The following is a 21,753-nucleotide window of genomic DNA, read 5'->3' on the forward strand; positions in this document are numbered from 1 at the left end:
TTAAATATAAATAGTGAAACCTTACGTAATCCAACCAGATTCAAGGTGAATCAAAGACGGTTAAGTCACAATGTTCACTCATTCTGGATGTTGATTTCATAAAGAATTGCGACATCATGTATAAGATTAATACACACAACCCCGCAGTAACTGTATTCCTGTCAATGTTTTAGTTACACCTGGTAAAATTAATTTTCAACAGCGATTTCGACTGCCACCATATTTATAGTCGGAATCTACGGAGTACTTCATGTTTCTGAGTGAGAGAAGTGAACGTACTCTCCATGTCCAGCACAGCTTGGTTGGTGTGGCAGTTGACAGCTCTCTGCTGCTCCACCTGGTCCTCCAGCTCAAAGATGGTCTCCTTCAGCTCCTTCACCTGGTTCTCAGCCTGAGTCTCGGCCTCCTCCAGAGAAGCCACCCTGGTGCTCAGCTCCTGCTCCCTCAACTCCGCTCGCTCTTCAGTCTGCTGGTATTTGGCCTCCACCTGACAAGACAGAAGACACATGTTCTGTCAAAAGAAAACAACTTACTAGGAATATGTTAAAGATATGGGCTCATAAATCACCACTGACTCAAGGAACAGTTTATATTGGCTCTTCACAAACCAGCAGTAAGGATATTTAGTATCAGTGAAGGCTGGACCAAGAGGAGAAGCAGTTATCAGAATTTAATTAGAATATTTTCACTGCTTCAGCAGTCCTAATTAATCACATTTGCCCATTGGCACATGCAATCATTCACACACAAATGATGAGGAGGGGTATACAAGGGACTGACACACTATTGGGAGAAATCCATTATCAGTGTCAAACCCGAGGTCACATAGACACACGAACAGGGCGGGACGGGGGATCAATCTGCAGACTTGGGCTTGGAGGAAAATCTGCTCTACCAACTGAGTCGTGTATGAAGGAACCACAAACCAAAATGTAATCATATCAGGCCACGAGTTGGATATAGTGGCATGGACAATGGATGGATGGACGAATGGCTAGATATATTTACTCTTCTCCACACATTGTAAACCAATCTGTGCAGTGTCAGTTAGAAATCCATGCCCCACCCTGACCATTTGGCAGATAATCAGGTGATACAAGAGGAGGCGTTAGATCTTAAACTGTCTCCGTGTCCTTTGCTGCAGCTCCTGCTGTTGTTGTTGTTCTAAAACAAGCAGATGATGTAGCGGGGCAGGCCGTTCTCCATGTGGCTCTAATAGCTGGGGATGTTTGTGCATGAAGTTATGAAGCGGCCTCTCCCTCACACCCACGTGGCAGAGAACAGCAGGGTGACTCACAGGGTTGCACACACGGTTGGATCGCCCTCCAGTTGGCACCTCAGTCGCAGCCCAATAATAATGACATCATTAAAATGATGGTGACACGCCTCGTTTTTGGAGAAACAGCCACCGACGTGACCCCAAACCCACGCTGGGCCTCAGCTTTTCTTGTATTTCGTGGCGTATTAGGGGAAAAAACAAAGCGACTAATGGGAGACATCTGAAGACGATTTGAGAGAAGAGTTCATGAGCTCTGGTGGTGAAGCAAAGTCCCCAATACCAGCTCTGAAATATTTAATTGCCATGTTCAAATCATTGAGGGCCTTTATTTTTGCTCCGTCAACAGAGGGAGAATAAATCAGAGATATTTAAAATCTATCTTATTCATTAAAAGGTACAGCATGTAGGATCCAAGTAATACCTGCTAAGTAGTCTGCAGCCAGTCTCCCAGGTTTTGACAGCTTGTTGTAAGTTGTTGTTACTCATTGTTGTTTACTGTTCCATTTAGTAAACAGGACAGTGACCAGCAGCAAGATGTTTTTATTGCTGGACAGTGAGCAGGCTCGACACTAATGGGATTCAACACACCATCATTATTCAGCGCAAAGTGAGGTGGTTTGCTTGTTAACTTCAGGAGATATCTCGGCAGCACCATTAAAACAAAGTATATTTTGTCTTTGAATGATTTAAATAACAATAAACAAACAATATATATTGTGCTTCGTACATGCAGCTCTCTCTCCTCACAGCAAGTGGACATTACAAACAGTTAATGTCCACATGAAGTAAATAAAACATGTTGTTTGAAAGCTTTGTTTGCAATGAATTACAAGGGATAACTACTGTAAGCTATACTGTGATTCTGCTCCCGACACTATGAACGTTTCATGTTAACTTGTTTTGCTTTAATGTGTTTGGTTTGTTTTAATGGCTTTTCTATGGGTACTTGGGTTTCAATGTGCAGGACATACATTCAACGTTAATCGATGGCTCTAAATTGCTTGTGGGAATATCACTGTTTGTGTGGTCTTCTGCGTTTGACTATATTTAAAAAAGAAAGTATTTTAAAGGTATTTTTAATGGCTTATGATGGCCATATTAAAAACTCCAGATATTAGATCAAAATGTTTGTTTGTTTTTAGAAAAAAAAAAAGCTTTACAGTAATTCTGCACAGTACAGAAATATTGTAGTTCAGCACAATGGGAAACAACAGTCTAAATAATTACAGAAATATCTGCTTCTAAATGCATTAAATACTAATACCTTGTCTAATATTCTTAGTGTTTCTGAAGGTTATTCACCAAGACATCTTTACTGTGTCTCTACTGTATCAGGTATCAATCAAACCATATGTGTGATAAACTCCATCCTTATTTCTCCTACCTTGGACATTGAGGTTTGCATGTGCTCCGAGTCCACCTTGGCCTGCTGCAGCTCCTCCTTCAGCTCAGTCAGCTCCACCTCGAGCCTGTCTCTCTCTGTGTGCGCCGTCTTCAGCAGATTCTGCAGCTCCGTGCTGTCGCTGGCGCTTTGCATGGCCTTCAGCTCACCCACCTTTTGCCTCTCAATGTCCACCTGCGCCTTTAGCCGACTGTTTTCAAGCCGTAGAGACTCTGCTGCCGCCCTCTGCTCCTCTGCAGCTTGTGCTGCCTGACCTCCCACCTCCAGCTCTCTGTCCAGCTGGGCCTGCAACCTGTCCATCTCCTCTCTGAGGAAGCGCACCTGACCCTGAGCCTCCTGGTGCTCCTCCTCCAGGGCCCGAAGGCTGCCTGTCAGCTGCTGCTGGATGTCCACCAGCTTCTCCCGTTCGAAGCGTGAACTTTCCACCAGCTCGGAGTACCTCTGCTCCAGCTCGGCCAGCCGAGGCCCCTGACTGCCCAGCTCCTCCTCCCTCTGGGCCTGAGCCTGAGCCTGCTCCTGCAGCCGGACAGCCAGCGTCTCATTCTTCTGGGCCATCATCTCCAGACGTTCCCTCTGCTGTTGAAGCGACGTCTGCAGGAGGCGTTTTTCCTCAGCCAGCCGCTCGTTCTCAGCGGTCAGCTCTTGTACGACTTGCTGCTGGTCAGACAGCTCCTGAAGTGTCGCCTGCAGTTCCTCGGCGGTACTGTGGTGGCTCTCTTCCATCTTGTGAATCTTTTCTGTTAGACTCTGCACTGACGCATCCTGGCAGCCCGAACTGTTTCCCGCTGCTCCAGGTGCTGCCCCACTGGCACCGCTGCTTGTCGATTCAGAGCGTGATGGGATCTTCTCAAATTCTGAGGAGTCAGGTGAAGCCGACTCCTTCGTGATGTCAGAGCTGGAGGAGAGAGAGGTTTTGAGCGGGCTAGCAGAAGAGGGAAGACTGTCCTGTTGAGGAGCAGAGGAGTCTGGAGAGAGGCCATTCACCAAAAGCTTTGAAGGCGAGCCTGTGTTTGTACTAGAGAGAGGAGAGGCCTCCAAGGAGAGCAGCTTTTCCTTCAGTGTCTGGTTCTCCTCCCTGAGGTCTGCCAGCTCTCTCTGGAACTTCCCATTCTTCTCCCTCAACTCTGCGACCAGCACAAGAGCCTCGGCCACCTGCTCCTGCTCACGATCCACCGACTCCTGCCGCGAAACTGAGCCGGATGATGGTGAAGAGGAAGCGGCCGAAGCTTTACCCTTGCACCGCTGCAGCTCTGTCCTGAGATTGCTGATCTCCAGGTCTTTCGCTTTGGCCTCGGCCAGCAGCTCCTTCACTTGGCACTCCAGGAGGTTCTTTTCCTGGCCTTCGGCATCCGAGCGCGACTTGGTTGAATTACGTGTCTGTTTTGCCAGAGTGGACAGGCTGGACGTGCTGGCACTAGAAACCATTCTCTTCGTCGAAGAGCTCCTCAGTTGGTCCCTGAGGGAGGTGCGGTCTCTTGTTATGGTGGTTGGGATTTCTCGAAGAGCCGGGATACCAGACTTCTTGGCTGTTTGAGCAGCTGCAACACGGACATAACCAAAAAGTTGTATTAAAATCAGGTTGATGTAAATAAATACTAAGATGTACAATTTTAAATCCATGTGGATTGCAATTGGCAGTCTGACGTCTAATGTGAACATTTGTTTCTTTACTCCACCTCTTCTGTTTTGTAGGTAATCTGTGCTTCTTTAATGTCTGGTAATCTTGATCTCAGAATCAGTGTTAAAACCTTAATGCTAAATACAAATTATAACCTCAGCACAACAACACTTACTATAATTATAGAGAAACTGGCTCAATAAGACGTAGAATTGTCCAAAATACAAAGATTAAAAGAATATTTACAAGGTTAAAACTGGGTAATTAATTTCTCAAAATTACAACTGAAATAACATGACGGCAAATTTCCTCCAAGACCTAAATCTTCAAACTTGTTGAAATTCAATAGTTTAAAATGTCTGGAAAAGATAATTCAGCTTTATTTTATAAAATATGCGTCTGTTTAAAGAGTCCATGTGTACCTGCAACAATCTTCTTAATCAAAAAGTCTGAGTCTGATCGAAAGAAATCAAGTTTATTTTAAAAAGGATTAACTGTATTTTCACAGTAAGTGTCATTTCATGAATTGTATTTTTCACTTGATTAAAAAAACCAAATAAACATTTTTCTATTAGAGTTTTTTACAAAGGTGTTAAGAATTATTAACAGTGTTAAGTGAAGAGAGACACTGAAGAGACTGTTCTTTCTTTAAAGATGGAATAAATGTGATTTCAAACTATAAAATGCAAGTAATTGTAAATAGAAAAACAGAAATGTTGCCTTATTTTTAAGAGGACAAACACAGATAATGTGAACAGTGTCAAATAATTATTTAATTTGAGAAAAATTTTACTTTTTAATAAATTTGAATTTCAAACTCGTTTTTGACACGACCTGCAATGCAAGCAGTCACACGACTTTGTTTCCCCGATTGTTCATTAACATCCTGTAATACAAAGAAGTTCTGTTCTACATAGAAGGCTCGACACTGGAAATTAGAGGCTAATCGACTCATTACACAGCCATGCTGGAATAATGAGTTTGTTAACATCATGTAATGGCACTAATTGAATAGATAGTGTGCCACATTCATAGTTGTGTTATTCAGCACTACTGTCTGCCACTGTACTCTATTCACATATTGTTCTCTGTTTGGATAACGGCGCATCTGCCTGGCACTGTCTGTCTGTCTGTGGCCATTCATGGCAGCAGCGGGGCTTAACTGTGGCATTTCAAAAGGCATCAATGTGGGCCCGCTGGTGTGAGCCCTTTCCAGACCCCTCTAAAATATGAAGAGTTATTTACTGATGCCCGGTGTGAGCTGGGCGCCTCGTGAAAACGTTGTATTGTTTGTCTTTTAGATTATCAGCAAACAGCGACACAGACACAAGGGGGCTGCTTGTTTCAAAGGATGACAAAGGTCCCCGTGCACGTGGACCACTCAGGCACAAAGAAGCTTAAGCAGTGCACACACAAAGACACCGCTGTGTCTCTCACATGCATGCATCATCATCAAACTCACAAATCCAAGCCTATACAGACGGCCTGTGTGAGGAGATAGACAGCGCATCACCCTGAGCAACACTTGCAGCGTCCACGAACGCACACACAAACACCCAAAACCCCCCAAAACAAATGGCCTCGTTTGGGATGGAAATCCTATGCCTCTGTGGGCTCTTTAAGTACTCTGCCACTGATAGGCACTTTGCACAGACTATCCCATTATTGAGTAAGCTAGTAACTGTGGCAGGAGCTGCCAACGCTGGCACGATTTCTGGAGTACGAAGCTATTTAACATTCCCACAGTGAGAAGCTGAGGTTGAAGAGGTGAGATGCTTCAAGTAGAAAGGCAAACAGACATCAAGTGTGTCAATGGAAAAATCACATAAAATGAAAACCAAACCTTTGAAAGCCACAATTGTTACATAAACCATCACAAATTTAGCCTCTTAAAGCTACTCCCTAAACTCATTGGCCTGCGTGAGCTCAACTGATGCCGTTATTTCAGTTTGCATTCAAAGTTGCAGCACTTCTTCACAATCAGGTGCTTTTTCGACCGACAAGCCAGCAGTTCATAAAGATCCAAAGAGTGCCATCAAAGAGCCACAGTCTGCAGTTCACGGTGAGATGGATCCATGACAGACAGAATGAGGACAGCACACACTCCAAAATCATGTAGAGTCACATGTTGATGGTAGATGAGCACTGTGTGTTATATACGACTGAGCAGTATGCACTGAAGAGAGCATCATCCAGACACGGCAGAAGAAACACTGTACGGGCCGATTTTAAACTACTTGTCATAATCCGAGTGGTAATAAAGAGAATCAATGGGTCCTTGTTAAGACAGCGTTTGATGTGATTAAGATCAGTCTGTTCTCCTGAGAGAGAGGGATGCCAGGATTGAGACTGTGGGATAGATTTTCCTTTGCTGCTCCTTCTTGCCCCTGCTGAATAAAACCCAGATGGAGCACATGAACTCACTCATCTTTAGATCGCCCACCTTTTTAACCATGACTTCACCGCAGCTGCATTCATGTGCACAGGGAAATGACACCGGTCCAGATGCCAAGAGGCAGCACATCCAAGAACCCAGGAAAGCCACTAAAATATGGTGGCAGGTTGTTAAAAGACCTCAGGAATGGAAACTAAGGCCTCAAAACAAAACTTCCTTTGTGTTTGACTGGATCAAGTATGTAGGTGTCAGTGCAGAGGATGCACCACCACATATATTCATGTTTTTTTTGTTTTTTTTATTTGGACGAGCCATTAGTCATACAAGTGCACACAAATGCTCAATTTTAAATACAAAGGTGTATAATTAAAGATGTGGCCAAATTTTATATGACTCCAATTCCTTGAAAGGTTGACACATGTCACGCATAAAAAAACAATTATTTTTTCCCTAATGGAACACAAATACATATTTGATGTTGAAACTAAGATACTTAGAACACTTAAGATGAATAGTTTATTTTGCATCTGATGGCAGCAACACATCTCAAATAGGTTTAAACGGGGGCACAAAAGAGGAGGGAACATTTTTTAATAAAACTGGCACAGCATTTGACACTGAGTTCGTGACATGACTGGTCTCAAAGAAGCATTTTGAGAGAGGCAGAGAGGTTCAGCAAACGGTGTCTCAAGACTGTAGCATGCTTTTGAAAAAATGTTCCTGAATGAAAGATCGAAAAAGCTTTGAAGATTACTCTATCTACAGTGAATAATATCAAAAATACTCAGAGAATTAGAAGAAATGTTTGTGCAAAAGGGAGAGAGTCAAAGGTTAAAACCGGATCCTCTGTAACTCTCGCCCTCATGTGGCACTCCGTTAAAATCAGTAATGTTTCTGCACTGGATACCACTACGGATACACAAATGTTCTCATGATCCTTCTGACTTTTTGGGTTTTAAGCAGAAGGTGTCAGAAAAGTTACCACAGGGATAACTGGCTTGTGGCGGCCAAGCGTTCATAGCGATGTCGCTTTTTGATCCTTCGATGTCGGCTCTTCCTATCATTGTGGTGCAGAATTCACCAAGCGTTGGATTGTTCACCGACTAATAGGGAACGTGAGCCGGGATTAGACCGTCGTGAGACAGGTTAGTTTTACCTTACTGATGATGTGTTGTTGCAATAGTAAAGCTGCTATAAATTAGTCATTGATGTTCACCGATGAACATCAATCACATTGCAGTCCACAAATGTGAGTTAAAGCTAAATCATATATATAAACCATGTGACCAAGATCTCAGTTTTCTCTGGGCTCATCTCTAATGATCTAAAGCAACATGGAAAACTGTTCTGTGATCAGATGAAGTGCTGAACTCAAGCGTCAGATCGCTTCATCTGCAAAAAGTTGCCGGCAGTTTTAAAGGGTGACGCTACACAATGATAAGCAAGGCCCTGTCCCAACTATTTTGAAAGGTGTCATTAGCATCATATTCAAAATGAGCTAATATTTTACATGACATTGTAAAGTGTCTCAGTTTTTATGTTGGAATAAATTTTGGTTCAAAGGTTTTGCACATCATTGCATTATGTTTTTACTCAGATTCAACACATAAAACCAACTTTTAGGGATCAGTTCACCTTCAGCAAAGTAGCTGCATTACCTATTATTCAGATCATAAAACCAACACTTTACCAGCCTTGGAGTAACCGCCACAAGAGATTAGACGACTGAGCATTAAACTGAGGTCACAATCAGACATAAAAATATATGAGGATAGTGAGTTAAATAATGGAGCAACAGTGAGAGTGAAAGAAGCTGGTACTAAAGCAGTTAGTTGAAATAACTGTGAAAGACGCACTTAACCTTGAAGTGCTCCTGAGGAGCTCCAATAAAACAGAGCCAGAAGAGTATCGTCGTGCTTTAAATTACACTGCCTCTTTAAATGTTCCACTCGTTAATCTAGATGCGGTGCCTTTGCTTAATTAGAACAACTCCAATATCAGAACGTGTTAAATCTAAGATGTTCTAAGAGAAATGTCCTTTTCTCCTCCAGGCAGCAGAAAATAACTGAGTGTTAACATTCAAGATGAAAAATTTTGTTGATAAATCTTTATTTAAGGGGTTGAATAAACCCTCATTTTCTCAACTCAAGACTAGTTGGAGGTACAAAAAAGAAAGAAAATGCCTACATTAGCACCAGTTTTCATACTGAACTGGTATATGCAGATTTTAGTGGAATTCTTCAGAGAAGTGGGTCAGGACTGTTGGAGAGTTTTGCATGCATGTGAAACTGGCGATAGCTGGGATGTTGTGAAGTTACACCAGTCTCCGGTCCCATTTACACAATGTTTTCAAGTGAAAACCGAAACCTTTCAATGTGTTTTGTTTGTCCAGTTACAAACAAACGATGCTCGGAGGCACTGAAATCACAACCGTTTGAAAAGAGCTCCTAACATGGACATTTTTTGAAAAACGCTCCATCACCTTGTAAACTGGGGAAATCGCACATCTTTGAAAACGCAGCTACTATGGCTGTAGTAAATAGTTCTTCTGCACATGCATGAGGATGATGGACAATAACAACAGTGGCGGGCTCCAGAGTGTCATGACTCCCAGTCCATATTGTCCTGGGATTTCTGGACTAGTTTTGAACGGGAATACAGGCCCCTCCCCAGTGAAGAAATCATTTCAAGCAAACCCGTCAGATGTCAAGCAACATGGAGGTCATAAAAGAAGTGTGGAGGCTGCTGGATGAAGGCCAGACCAATCTCCTGAAAGCACATATAACATTTGTTGCGCTTTCCGATATGCGGAAGTTAAACAGAAGGGTTTCGAGAAGAGGAGTTCAAGACCAAACAAAAGCTTGAAGTCAAGTGAGAAGTGTGCGAGGCCTTATGACCCATGTGAGGAAATGCCCACCCCTGCCAATGTTGACAGATATTTTTTAACTCCTTTACAAATTCCTTTCCCAGGTTGTCAGAGCCCAGTGAGTTTGAGTCTGAACTTTTTCACTAAGTTTTATTTTCATTGAAGGGGGGAGAAAGGACATTAAGAAAAGATGGTAATCAAATTTCCGATAATTTGTTCTCGTGTTGTCAATAGAGTAGGGCACAGGATTTACTTTTAAATAGTCTCACTAAAGGTGTGCAAGTGCAAACTGTGAACCTATCAAAGCTAAAATATCCGGCAGCAGGTTAGTTAACAGTTAGATTGTTCCTCAGTGGTTCAGGTCCAAGAGCGTTTATAGCCACCGCTCAGAGGCAGTGAATCTGTGAAAAGGAGTGGAATGGGCAGTTAAAGGGTTCACTGAGGACTGCTCCTCCTCTACCAGGGTATAAATCCACATGCAGTGTAAGGACATGAATTCTTATTGGGAGCACTGCCGCGAATGCAGAGCAGCTTTAGAGACAAGGGGGAATCTTTCCCGATCAAATAAAAGTTACAACTCCTATTACAAAGTCCATGAAATGTTTTATATTTTGTCATCTCTAACTAATAAGATGCCATTGATTACACAGAGTTCAAGAAGACTAATTATGGCAGAAGAACTTATTAAGTTATTGTCTTTTACATTTGCTAATTAAATGAACTGGACGGCCGAGCTTCCAGTAATCTAAAGGCATTTAGCTATTTTCATGGGAAGTCAGTTCCTCGATCACATTAATGCACAGTGTGCAGGCGACTTTCTCTCTAATGATGATAAGCTTTCAAATCACAACAGGAGCTGTGTGGCTGGACGCGGGCCAGCAGCAGCCAGCTAACTGCAGCCCGTCTGCCAGCAGCCGAGAGGTGACGGGGTGCATCGTGAGCCGGGAGCACAGAGTCCTCAATTTCCAGAACAGGAGGGTCACGGCTGAGGATGAAATAATGACGGCAGGTGGTGAAGTGTCACAGAGCTGGCACCCGAAATGACGCACGGGCATCGTCACCCCGTGGCTCAACAAAAGCTTGCGGATTGGAATCTCTCGGTGCCACTCCCCGCCCGGGTTCCAGGAAATGTGATGTGCAGTTTTACGGTCAGGTGGAAGTGGTGAAGAGAGACAGAAATCACTGTCTGGCCTTCCTGTTGTCCAACTGATGGGACATGAAATAGGTCAGCGGGCGCCCGTCAGTCAGATACTGGGACTCGCACACATTCCTTTCCTCTTAACAGGAGTGAAAGATAGAGAGAGCCCTCGCTGCATGGCTGCCACAGTGACTAAGCAGACATGAATCTGGACGTTAAAACAGCCCAGTGCACCGCTTGAACACATTAAAGCATTACTACCAAAAGAATAAAACTTCTCTTTCATCGCACGAAACAATGAATTCCTAACTCCCTAATAAAGATGTCATGAAGAACAGCAGGAGAGTGTGTCACAATACAAACTGTAAAAAGCTGAAGGTCTATGAGTGCTGCGAGTTAAAGGACAAAAATACTCAACTAAACAAATATTACACATAATAGAAACCAATTGTACTTGTGTCAAAGAAGGCCAAGTGGATTTATCCTGACGAAAGCAGTGTCGTTGTTTGCTGTCAGTTGTGTGAACCAAATATATTGTGGCATCGTGCTTCAGAGATTTCCTGAAGCCCGGTGACAATCTAACACCTGTCATGAGGACAGAGCGCCGGGACGAGCAGCATCAAAGAAAAGATTGTCTGTTTGCACGCCAGATAAATGCAGAATCTCTGACTCTCACAACAAATCAAAGCTTCAGTTAAATATCTGAGATTCAACAGAACATACTGTGATATTTATGCCAGGCATTTTTCAACAGTGACAGAGGTATATTCTTAATTTTCACCAATGGGTGAAACCGTCTCATTGATTCTTTTGATTGAGCTCAGTTCTAAACATTGATATAAATCAATTTTATGGGACAGCTTTTTTTTTTCAGCCAAGTTCGCTGCTGTCCTAGAATTTTTCTGAAATATACTACGAGTGTATTCATCAACAAAACAGACATCATCAAGGGATTTCCGGGATGATTGTTTACTCACTGAAAACAACTTTTGGCAAAGCCTCCTCTGTAAGCTGAGCTGAAAAACAGACACTACTTTGAGTTGGAAGCCACTGTTGTGACTTCAGGCGTCACGCTAATTAATCCTGAACACAACTGAGAAGACAAACCTTCTGCCTTCAGTAATAAAAAAAAGAAAGAAAGAAAAACTTGAGCTGAGAAATGCATGTTTCAGCCTGAACAGTGCTTCATGCTGCCTCTGCAGCACAGCCGAATAATGCGAAGTATTTTGCTTTCTTTAATCACTCTGATTTAATTTTTTTTTAAACTGGCCAGCAAGCATCCTCATGCTGATCCTCCTGGCTTCACACTACTTCATACCTACAGAGGTACCCAGTTGCAGAGGTCATCAACAGAGAACGTCCCTTTATGCTCTCATTGGAAAACGGTTCAACACGAGACTCACTGAAAGAATAATAATATACCATTTTACGAGATTGCAGGTTTAAGAGATCAGCGTGTGCGATGGGCAACAGGTTGTAATCACTAAACTTAGCCTTCAACTTTCTGATGACTTCCATCTAAGCTTCTTTGGGCTGTGAGAAAAAAATACTCGAGGATGCTTTAAGCGCTCCGGGATTGACCACAGTGCAGATTAAAAAAAAAACATATTTTGTAGAAAGATTAAGCAGTAAATATAAGAGGGATTTGTATTTTATATTAAAAAAAAAGGGCAACAATAGATGAGAGGCTCACAAGCTCCAGCAATACTGAGTCTATCTTTATTGTCTCTACGTCCTTAAGAATAAGAGGATTCACATTTTGCATATTCAACTATTTTCTTTCAAAACTATCAGTTAAACTCTAGAAAGCTAAATAAACTAATTTATTGCACATATCAGCTTTCATAACTGTGCAGCTGAAACACACGTGGCCCGAGGACACGTCGAGAAATTGGACAGGACGAGATAGAGGATCAAACCACCAACCTTGACATTGACATTGAAAGATGGCCACAGCTCAAACGTCAATGATGTAACCGTTTAAATACATTTATCCAACTTCTATAGCCATTTTATCCATATTAGGATCACAGGAGTTGATCAGAGGTCAGAATAGGTGTGAGACACAACCTGGACAGGAGGACAGTCCACCACAGAGAGACAATTGTACAACACACATTTACACCCAGAAACAGTCTAGACTATAGAAACACCAATATATCAAAAAGAAAACAAACATCTCTTCAGCCTGGAATCAAACCACGATTCTTTGCACTGTCAGGCTCGAGTTCTAACAACACCACTGTATAGTGCCTGCATGTAAATGTGGCTTCATATGAATTGTGATGTCACCATAAGTACCACATAATGTTGAAGCTCTTTACATTTATTTTGAAATTTAAAATATATTTATATTAGGTTTAACATTAACAAAATGATATCTCATCTTCTCGGAATTGGTAAATAAAAGCGAGATGACAAAATCGGGGCGGAAATAAATCTTATGCACATGCAGCCCAACCTTTTAAAAAATCATAGAAAGCAAAACAATGTTGAGTTTTACATTCAAATTTAGTTTGAGCTGCTAAATCTAATTACCTTAACTTTTCCGTGACAAATAGAAAAAAATCATTTAAACTAAAACCACGACAAACATTTGAAAAGTTAAAAAAAAAGTTCCTGCAATACAAGAAAACAGTCCAGACTTTCATCATGACGTCGTGAATGTCGTGTAGTTGTGGCATTTAACCAACTAAATGCCCTGCATCGACCAATGTGAACACTAACCTGCAGAAAAAGTGAATTTCTTTGTGTATTTTGAAAAGTCTGATTACAGTCTTCAGTAATAGGCCACAAAGAAAACGGAAAGTGGAAAAATGTTCTGCATTGCTTTCACAAACTAACAAAAAACCGTGTTGCATCCTGCACATGTGTGGGAGACTCTTGTTAACCCGGGTCGAAAAGCCAGTTTGAATTTTGTGTTTTACACCCGAGTGATCCAGTCGAGTTCATTGAAACATAAAAAGGCTTTTTTTTTTCCTGAGAGAACTCACCATTACTTTTGTACTTGCGGGATCCGATATCATTAGCTGTGGCTGACTGCCTCCATGTCGATGTAAACTCAACGAACTCTGCACCAATGACTGTGCTGCGTAAATAAGCTCTACTGTGTCGGTTTCTTGTACTCTGCACTGTAGTGTAACATACAAATATGTAACAGGACAACATGCAGCATTTCCACAAAGTGAGAGGGTCCACTGTTTTTGACCTCTGTTGCATTTCTGTTCTCAAAACAAAAACAGCAGCGGTATCCCCAGAAAGGCCAGGATTACCATTCCCAGACTGAGGAGGAACCACACACACCCAGCAGCTGACAGGTTTACAAGCCACATCAGAACGAGCTTGATTTGTTATGCGTTGAGCACACAATCGCAGGATTAGCGGCTTACATGTCAGACCCAGCGTTGTTTTACATGCATTGTTAGTCTACCCTTTAAATTAGGGATTTTTAAGAGCTAAGGCTTGACGACTCCGAGGTACCAGCTATGATATCCAGGCTACATATCCACTGTGTGCTGTTTGTGTCAAACAGCACACACCTCGCTCTGCAAACACAAAGCACTGTGGATTGGACGGTGTATTTACTGTACCTACTTCAAAGTGCCGTGGAAAGTATGACTGGTGTAACTTCCTCACAGAGTCCCATCTATCACCAGTTGGACACACTTGCTTCCTCAGGTTGAATCCCTGCTCTGCGTCAATGGGCTCTGATATTCCACATTCTCTGGCTTCTTTCTCACTGTGGTGCAAGAACGAGTGCAGCACCAAACTGGTGCAATCAGTCAGTGCCAGCAGTCATTATAGCACAGATATGAATTCATCAATGTTCTCGGCAGGGTCCTAATGAGCAAAGTTTCGAAGCTGGGGAAGAACCGAGCAAATCCGGTGGGTGGGGGGGGACTTTGGTCAATTTGTCTGTTTTGTTGGCTAAAATAATGTCGACAAGCAGATATATCAGCAATTTCTGTGAGGGAAAGGAGGAGGGCATGTGTCCCCGTTGAGAAGAGCTTTGACCTTTGGCAAGTTTATATGTGAAACCTGACGATCGCCTCACCGCAGGAGAAACAGAATCCACACAAAAAACACAATCCAACTCAAGCACAGCACGATAATCCAGCATCCTGTGTCGGCTGACCGTGACTCGCACACAAACATCACACAGAAATTTGGCTAAAATGAGAAGAGAAAATCCTCCGGTGGATGAAAAAAATCAGGTTAACATCCGTCAGTAAGTGAGAAAAATATGTTGCTCTTTAAGCAAAAATTATACCTATACAGAGAGAACTCATAACAAATCCGATGCTGCTGTGCTCCTGATAACCAAAGTACTGACAGAAAGAATAATGTTATTCTAATGACAACATGCTAGCTGTTACCATACCCCATTTTTTTGGCAGCGTCCTCAACTATTACAGCTTCGTTCAAACATCCAAATCAAGCTTCTGCGGAGAAACCACAAGTGTTTGAAAGTTCCCATTTTTGACCATGTGAAAGTCACGACAGTCTATTTTACCTCACTACACAAACATGTTCCAACTTCCTTTTGATGTAGAGCTCCAGTGGGTACGAAGACTGAAGCCCTGAAAATAGACCCAATGTTATTGGACTATATATTACCGACAATTCATCAGCAGCCGACAACATGTTGACTGCGGACGCTGGTCTTGGCTGCTCTCCTGGTAGACAGGAAGGCTCGGTGTAGTAGCCGTCAGCGTGGTTTGGTTCTGATAACGACCTTCTTATCACTGCAGCAGACGGTTCACTCCTTGGCCTTCTACTTCAGAGATAACAGCATCAATCAATCTCAGCGAGTTCTTACTGCTCCCACGTTTCTGCTTTCAAACATTCAGCACCAGAAATGTCATTTCTAAGAACCAGTCCTGACAAACCATCACCGCGATGCAGTGGAAGCAGAAACAAATACTACACTGCTATAGACCATATTGATGTTTACCAGTGTAAAGCAGCATTTAAAGCTTGCGACTCACTTCTTCATCAATCTTTAGATCTATGGGTTGGTGTCATGAGTGGGCATAATGAAAAATCTACTTATTTGATGGTCAATGCTCATTTAATATAGCAGTGCATCCAAGAAAACCGAGTGGATTTGTTATCCATCCATTAGAAAAATGGGTCAATCGATTCACATTAGAGCTGCATGTTTCATTTCATAATGGAAGATCACATGGAAGGTTGGACCGAAAACCGTATAGCACCGTACCAAGCAGCTTGTAAGTACTATTCATAGCCTTAAGGACATGATTGATTATACGGCAAACACTCTACCTGGAAATATTTGGCTTTAGTCACACATGCTTCTATACAGAAATGTCAATTTTGAGTCAGACTCTAATTGCTTCCTTGTATCGCCTATTAACCTGAGTAAAATCAGCACGATCAAGTGTACTTTTATCAACTTACCTTGGTGCTAATCATCAATACAGTGCTAACTTATGGTTTGTTTGTGTTTAGTGTGTGTCTGCCAGCACAGAGAAAAAACTGGTAGCAAGCTGCTGCATGCATGACAAGATTAGCTCAATCTGAGCGTTTAGAGCTCTATCTTTGAGTAACACACACCACTGCTATGAAATGATGCAGCTTAACACCCACCACTGATAAAACAAATGTGTGTGCCCGTGTGTGTGTGTGCGTGTGTGTCCGCTGCCCAAACAAACAGCCTCGCTCTGATCCATTCCGTCGCTGTTTTGTAGTCGGCAGAACCTTGAAAATTTACTAGACAATATGGTGAAAATGAGAGGAGACGGATGTTGGTTTCGTTCGAGAAAAATTCAGAGATAAGTGGAGGAGCTTGATCGTCTCTTGATGACCGTGAAGTTGGAGCCGGGTGCATTTCAGAAGGACTTTGAAATGGAAATGTTAAGGAGGCGCAGAGAGCTCGGGGCAGTGAAAGGATGTGAGACTGATGATACCATCTTCTGTGGCAGGTTCCCTCATGCTTACTGTCAGGCAAATCTCACTCATCGCCTCACCCCCTCCGAGCTGCCCGACTCCTGTTATTTACACAGAAGTGCAAACACATGGGTACCTGTGGACTTGTAATGGCTAGAATGGGAGACATAGGAATGAACATCTATAATCAGACACTAAAATAGTGCAGAAACACTTACATAAATAGCGGAGGCGGCACAGAGCAGAAAACTAATTTCTAACCTGCTTGAACAGCTTCTAGGACTCCAGGGTGTATCTAGTCAGCACTTTGTCTGAGTGCAACTCTGCCAGTACTTATTAATCATGACTTGTCTGTCAGAAATGACATGGGGTGACAGGAGATTAGCTCATGTCTTTTGCATTTCCCTTGCGTGTGTCGTCTCTACATGAGCAAAAGACAGATCCAGACAAAGAAATACAAGTGATGCTATGAGAGAAGATCCAGACCTGACTCTGTTTCCTCCTGTCTCCCTGCCTGGTTCCCCATGTTGGTCTGCTCCGCGACTCCCACTAGCCACGCCGGGGCAGACTAATCCAAGAATCCGTGGCTGCGGGGGTTTGTCAGAGGAGTGTATAGTGACACGACCGTCGTCCCACCTTAACACCGACAATCACCACAGGTCAGTCATGTAGAGAGGAAGCCATGAGAGATGTTAAAAATCTTCTTAGTCTTCTCTGCTCCTTCTCTTCTCCACTCCTTCCCAGGACTGTGGGAGTATGTGCATGTGTGAGGAGGCGGGCTGCGTGTCCCGCCAGTGAGTGACTGAGTGTGTTCGGATGTGAGCGAGCGTGTCCTCCAGGATGGTGACAGTATGTCACACTGGCAGGCGGGCGGGCAGGCAGCGTCGTGTGCACTTCATTATCGCTGTGATGAGTGGAATCAGCTCAGAGGAGGAGTGGCTTCCAGACACACACACACACGCACACACCTCCCGCTGCTGCCAGCCAGTTCACTCTCACCAATACCAGTTGAACAATGGTGAGATGATCTGTCCCACACAATGTTACTGAAAGGACAAGTACGGGAGGGAGAAAAGGAGAGAGATGGGGGGGGGGGGGAGAAGGAAGGAAAGAGGAGCAGGACGAAGGGAAAGGCAGTGTTTGTATATTCTGTGGATGGAGCAGCTCCTCTCTTTTCAAAGGAACTTTTCAAGCCTTAATCTCCCATGTGAAATCCCCCGTGCCGAATCACAACTGTGATCACCCCCTTAATCATCATAAATTAATACAGGATGCTGATGTGGGGATACAGGCCACCACAGGATTCTGCTAGCATTATCCCTACAGTGCGCCCAGCAGGGAACAACCACACGAGTGTGTACGTGGGTGCGCCTACATGTGTTGCAGGATGGGGGGGGTGATGTGCTAGTTTTGGTGGAACTGTGTGCAGCTGACGAGAGAAGGGCTTGTTGTATTTCTAGTCCTCTCTCATTCACAATGAATGCGTGTGTTAAATATTTATGAAAACTGGAGCTACAAAGAAACAAAGTTGAAGTGGAGAATTACTTTTCATGGGAGGTGGGGGTGGGGGTGGGGGGGTCGGGTGGGTTCCCAATAATGAGCTCTGTGTTTTAGTGCGTACAGTAAGATCATCACGGCAGTCTCACAAGACAAACTATTGTCAATCGTTAATTTAAAAACTGCAGTAATCTTCTGACAACAGATTATGAAGATTAAACCATTCTTAGAGCTGTAACTTGAACAAATGTCCTTTTCCTTATTTGTGCTTCTCAGTAGCAGCAACAAACTAACTGGTGAATCTCATTCAGCAACAAGATCACACACCGTCACTTCAGCTGTGTGTCTACGATACTCAGTTGTGATTATTCCCCAAAACCCTCCTTCTGCCACAGACGTGGTGCATGAATAATACGTAAGGAAGTCAGATTTCATCTGAACTGTGGAGTTTTTAAAGCCACACAGTTAAGTGATGATATTTTTAGTAGGATGAGAATCTCTGTTGCGTAAGCTCAGAGCACTAGTTTTTTTTCCCTTCTGTTCACTCCAGAAAGGATCTGTGGAAATTCAATCCCAAGTGATGAGCATTTGCAGTAGAAGATGCATTTCTCTCAATTTGATTCAAACAATATTTCCACATCCAAGTAAAAAAAAAAAAAAAGAAAAGAAAAGAAAGAAAGAAAGCCTTTAAGTCACAATTTCTAAAAGGAAGGTTTCTTTTGCTGTATGATTTTGCTCTCATCATTGGAAATATTCAACCCTTTGATAAAATACTGTACGGCGCTCGTTCGTGGCTTTTTTCCACATCTTATGAATGTTGCACATACTGCTGTACGGTTTCCTCTTCTTCGCGTAATATTCCTCTCTCTCCTCGTCTTCGAGAAGCCCATCCTCGCTGGTAAACAAACATGCCTCTAATCCAACTAAGAATGTTCTCCTCACCGCAGGACGTCCATCTCTGCGAGCCCAACGGGCCTCTTTCAAGATTTGGCGAGATCGTTTCTCTCTGTGTTGTGTCTTTGGGGGGGGGGATCTGCGGGGGTCACAAGCTTCTCAGGGGAGGAATTTAAATCTTCATGCTAACAAATGTAAAAAGGGCCAGGTGTGTTTATGTGTGAGTCGATGCCAAATGCACGATAAACTGTTAATGCTGTGCTTTGAAGGAATCCCTTTAGACCCTCAGAACCGAGTGGTGTGACGCTATTCCCTCTTACCATAATCCTTTTCACACAGTGTGCATAACAAATAGAGCAGTGCATTATCATATTGTTTAGAATGTATTGCATATTTAAACCTGGAAAGGTCACAATGGCAGACGTAGCGATGATGCTGATTGCATAGTTCTCCCGTTTGGAGTCTGCATTTGCCAGCATCTATGTATGTGTACGTCTTCTTCTTCCTGGTTGTGTCAGTGTGTGTCTGTCCATCATGGCTGAGTGCTTATGCAGGCCGAGGCGTCCCAGTGGACCCATGCATGTTTGATTAATTCATCTGACAGATATGAGGAGCTGAAGGACCATAACCTTCTCTCCTGCTGTCTCTAAAACATTGACAAACACATGCAGACAAGGCCCTGCTGGGACCGCATGCTACGGCTGAGTCTAGGCTGAGCAAAGAAACACTCCCAACAGTCTGGGTCCACGTTAGTAGCCCAACTAAACATCCCTGTGATGACATGCCAACACTAACATGATCTAGATGCCTGTTTTAGTTCTACAGCTTTGAGGACCAGATATGAGCTAATGGACAGCAAATTAAGAGTTGTTATGATTGGCTGCAGGAGGCAAACCTTGCATGTGATGAACAACCAAAGATGCCTCTGGCTGGTAACTCGTACAACTGAAGCTGAGAGTTAGCTCCAAATACAGATCCAGTGAGCAAAACATTAAAAGTAAAATACAAAAAGCCATCCTACACAGTGATCATTCTAGAAGCAATATGAAATATTGTCTCACAATTATAAGTGGGAAATTATCAGCCTGTCATTGCTGCCTGCTTCCAATTCTTACTTTCCCCCGAATTGTCCAAAGTAACACATGCCACTTAGGAAAGCTGAGAAGAAAACAAAACAAAACAGGTAGGTGCAAATGTTTTAAGATTTACTGCTGCCAAAGACTCTACATTCAGTGGCGTTCTCTGTCAAATTCTGCCTGAAGTCAAACAGTGCTGGAAAATCTACAGCTGCACAAGTAGAATATGAAATACAGCAGGAACTTTAGGCAGTTGCGAGTCTATACAGGTTTGACTTATTTCTAGTTCCCAAGTGAATTTTGTTAGATATATGCAGTACTCGGTAATACTTTTAAATCATGTCTTCAAGTAACGAGAGTCCAATGATAATACATGATCGACCTATAGAGCAAATATGTTCGACAAATATGACACTGATAATGTTTGATGGTCATTGAGTCGTAACCATAACCACTCAGACAATAATGCGACATGTAAAACTGTAACGGCTCTCAGAGCCAAATTCAAGCTGAAGCAGGAGTGTATGAAAATGTCCTGTGACTACTCCAGATAAGAAAAAAAAAAATCCAACACACAAAAGACTCGCTGAACTACTCACACAAACATTATTGATCACAGTGAAAGCATCGAGTGATCAGAGGTGATGGGACGCGCCCGTCAATGAAGTGGCCATTTATAAAGTTATGTCCTGCGGTCCTCTCCAGCAGGCTCGGTATTTATAGAACAGGGTGAGGGTTTTATCTTCTTCTTCTGTCTCCTCTCCTTGCACACTCCACAGGGACTCCTCTCCGGGTGAAAGCTTTACTGAATTATTGATAGGCCGTGTTAAATAAGTCATCAGCATGAGGCTGGGCTTTAACCCGTTGTCTGACAGCACGCGAGAGCTGGTAAAGTGCCAAGTGGGATCGAGACAAGAATCCATTAGCAAAAATAACAGTTTGGACTCATTAGCACGGCCTGCTGTGAGGGCTGGAGAGGGCGGGGTCAGACTGTTCAGTCACAGGAGTTGTTTTTGCCAATGCAGTGTGTGTGTGCATGCGTGCATGTGTGTGTGCATGCATGTGTGTGTGTGTATTTTCTGCTAGCCGTTTCTCCCAGCTTTTAAACTGACGGTGGCTGTGATAGTGAACATTTAAGGAACTCACAAAAGCCTCTTTCAAGTGACTGCAGTGTCAAGTGAACAGCACATCATGAATAACCTGATAAAATTTCAGTTCACGCCTAATCTGTGTTAAATCATCTTATTTGGCTGCGACAATTTATGACTAAAGCACACGGTGAAATTACAATAATAATTTCATGGTTACAAAAACCTTCAGAATAAAAAGAATGAACAAACAAAAAAAAAACTGTTCAGAACAAGAAAATCTGAATAAAAATCCAAACATCTATCAATAAAAGCAATATGATAAAAGTGAGAGATTTTAAAAAGAAAAATACTTTGTCAGCCTGACGTTCTCGGGTCGTAGGATCCTGGAACAGCCAAGACTCGGCCACCCTCAGTAACAGCAAGGTTTTTTAGCAAAAAGAAAATCACCAGAGGATCTCAGGCAGTTAACAGGCTCAAAAGAAGTTCCAATAAATAAAATGCAGACTCACTTAAGGGCTTAAAAATACTTATTAAAATCTTGAATCAATCCTAAAACTCATAATGTATTAAAGCAAGTACGGGTGTCA

At 42.9% G+C, this 21,753-nt stretch overlaps 1 protein-coding gene across 1 annotated transcript in view; it reads right to left on the reverse strand.

The window, feature by feature from the left end:
• Nucleotides 1–21,753, reverse strand: part of specc1 (sperm antigen with calponin homology and coiled-coil domains 1) — a 70,481-nt gene that overhangs the window by 37,166 nt on the left and 11,562 nt on the right. The window contains exons 4-5 of the mRNA XM_080483258.1: nt 2,664–4,219; nt 280–487 (exon numbers count right to left, since the gene is read on the reverse strand). Of these exons, the coding sequence (XP_080339384.1) occupies nt 280–487; nt 2,664–4,219 (1,764 nt within the window). The remainder of the gene's footprint in view (nt 1–279; nt 488–2,663; nt 4,220–21,753) is intronic.

This window comes from Lipophrys pholis (assembly GCF_963383615.2).
Source record: "Lipophrys pholis genome assembly, chromosome: 16".
NCBI lineage: Eukaryota > Metazoa > Chordata > Actinopteri > Blenniiformes > Blenniidae > Lipophrys > Lipophrys pholis.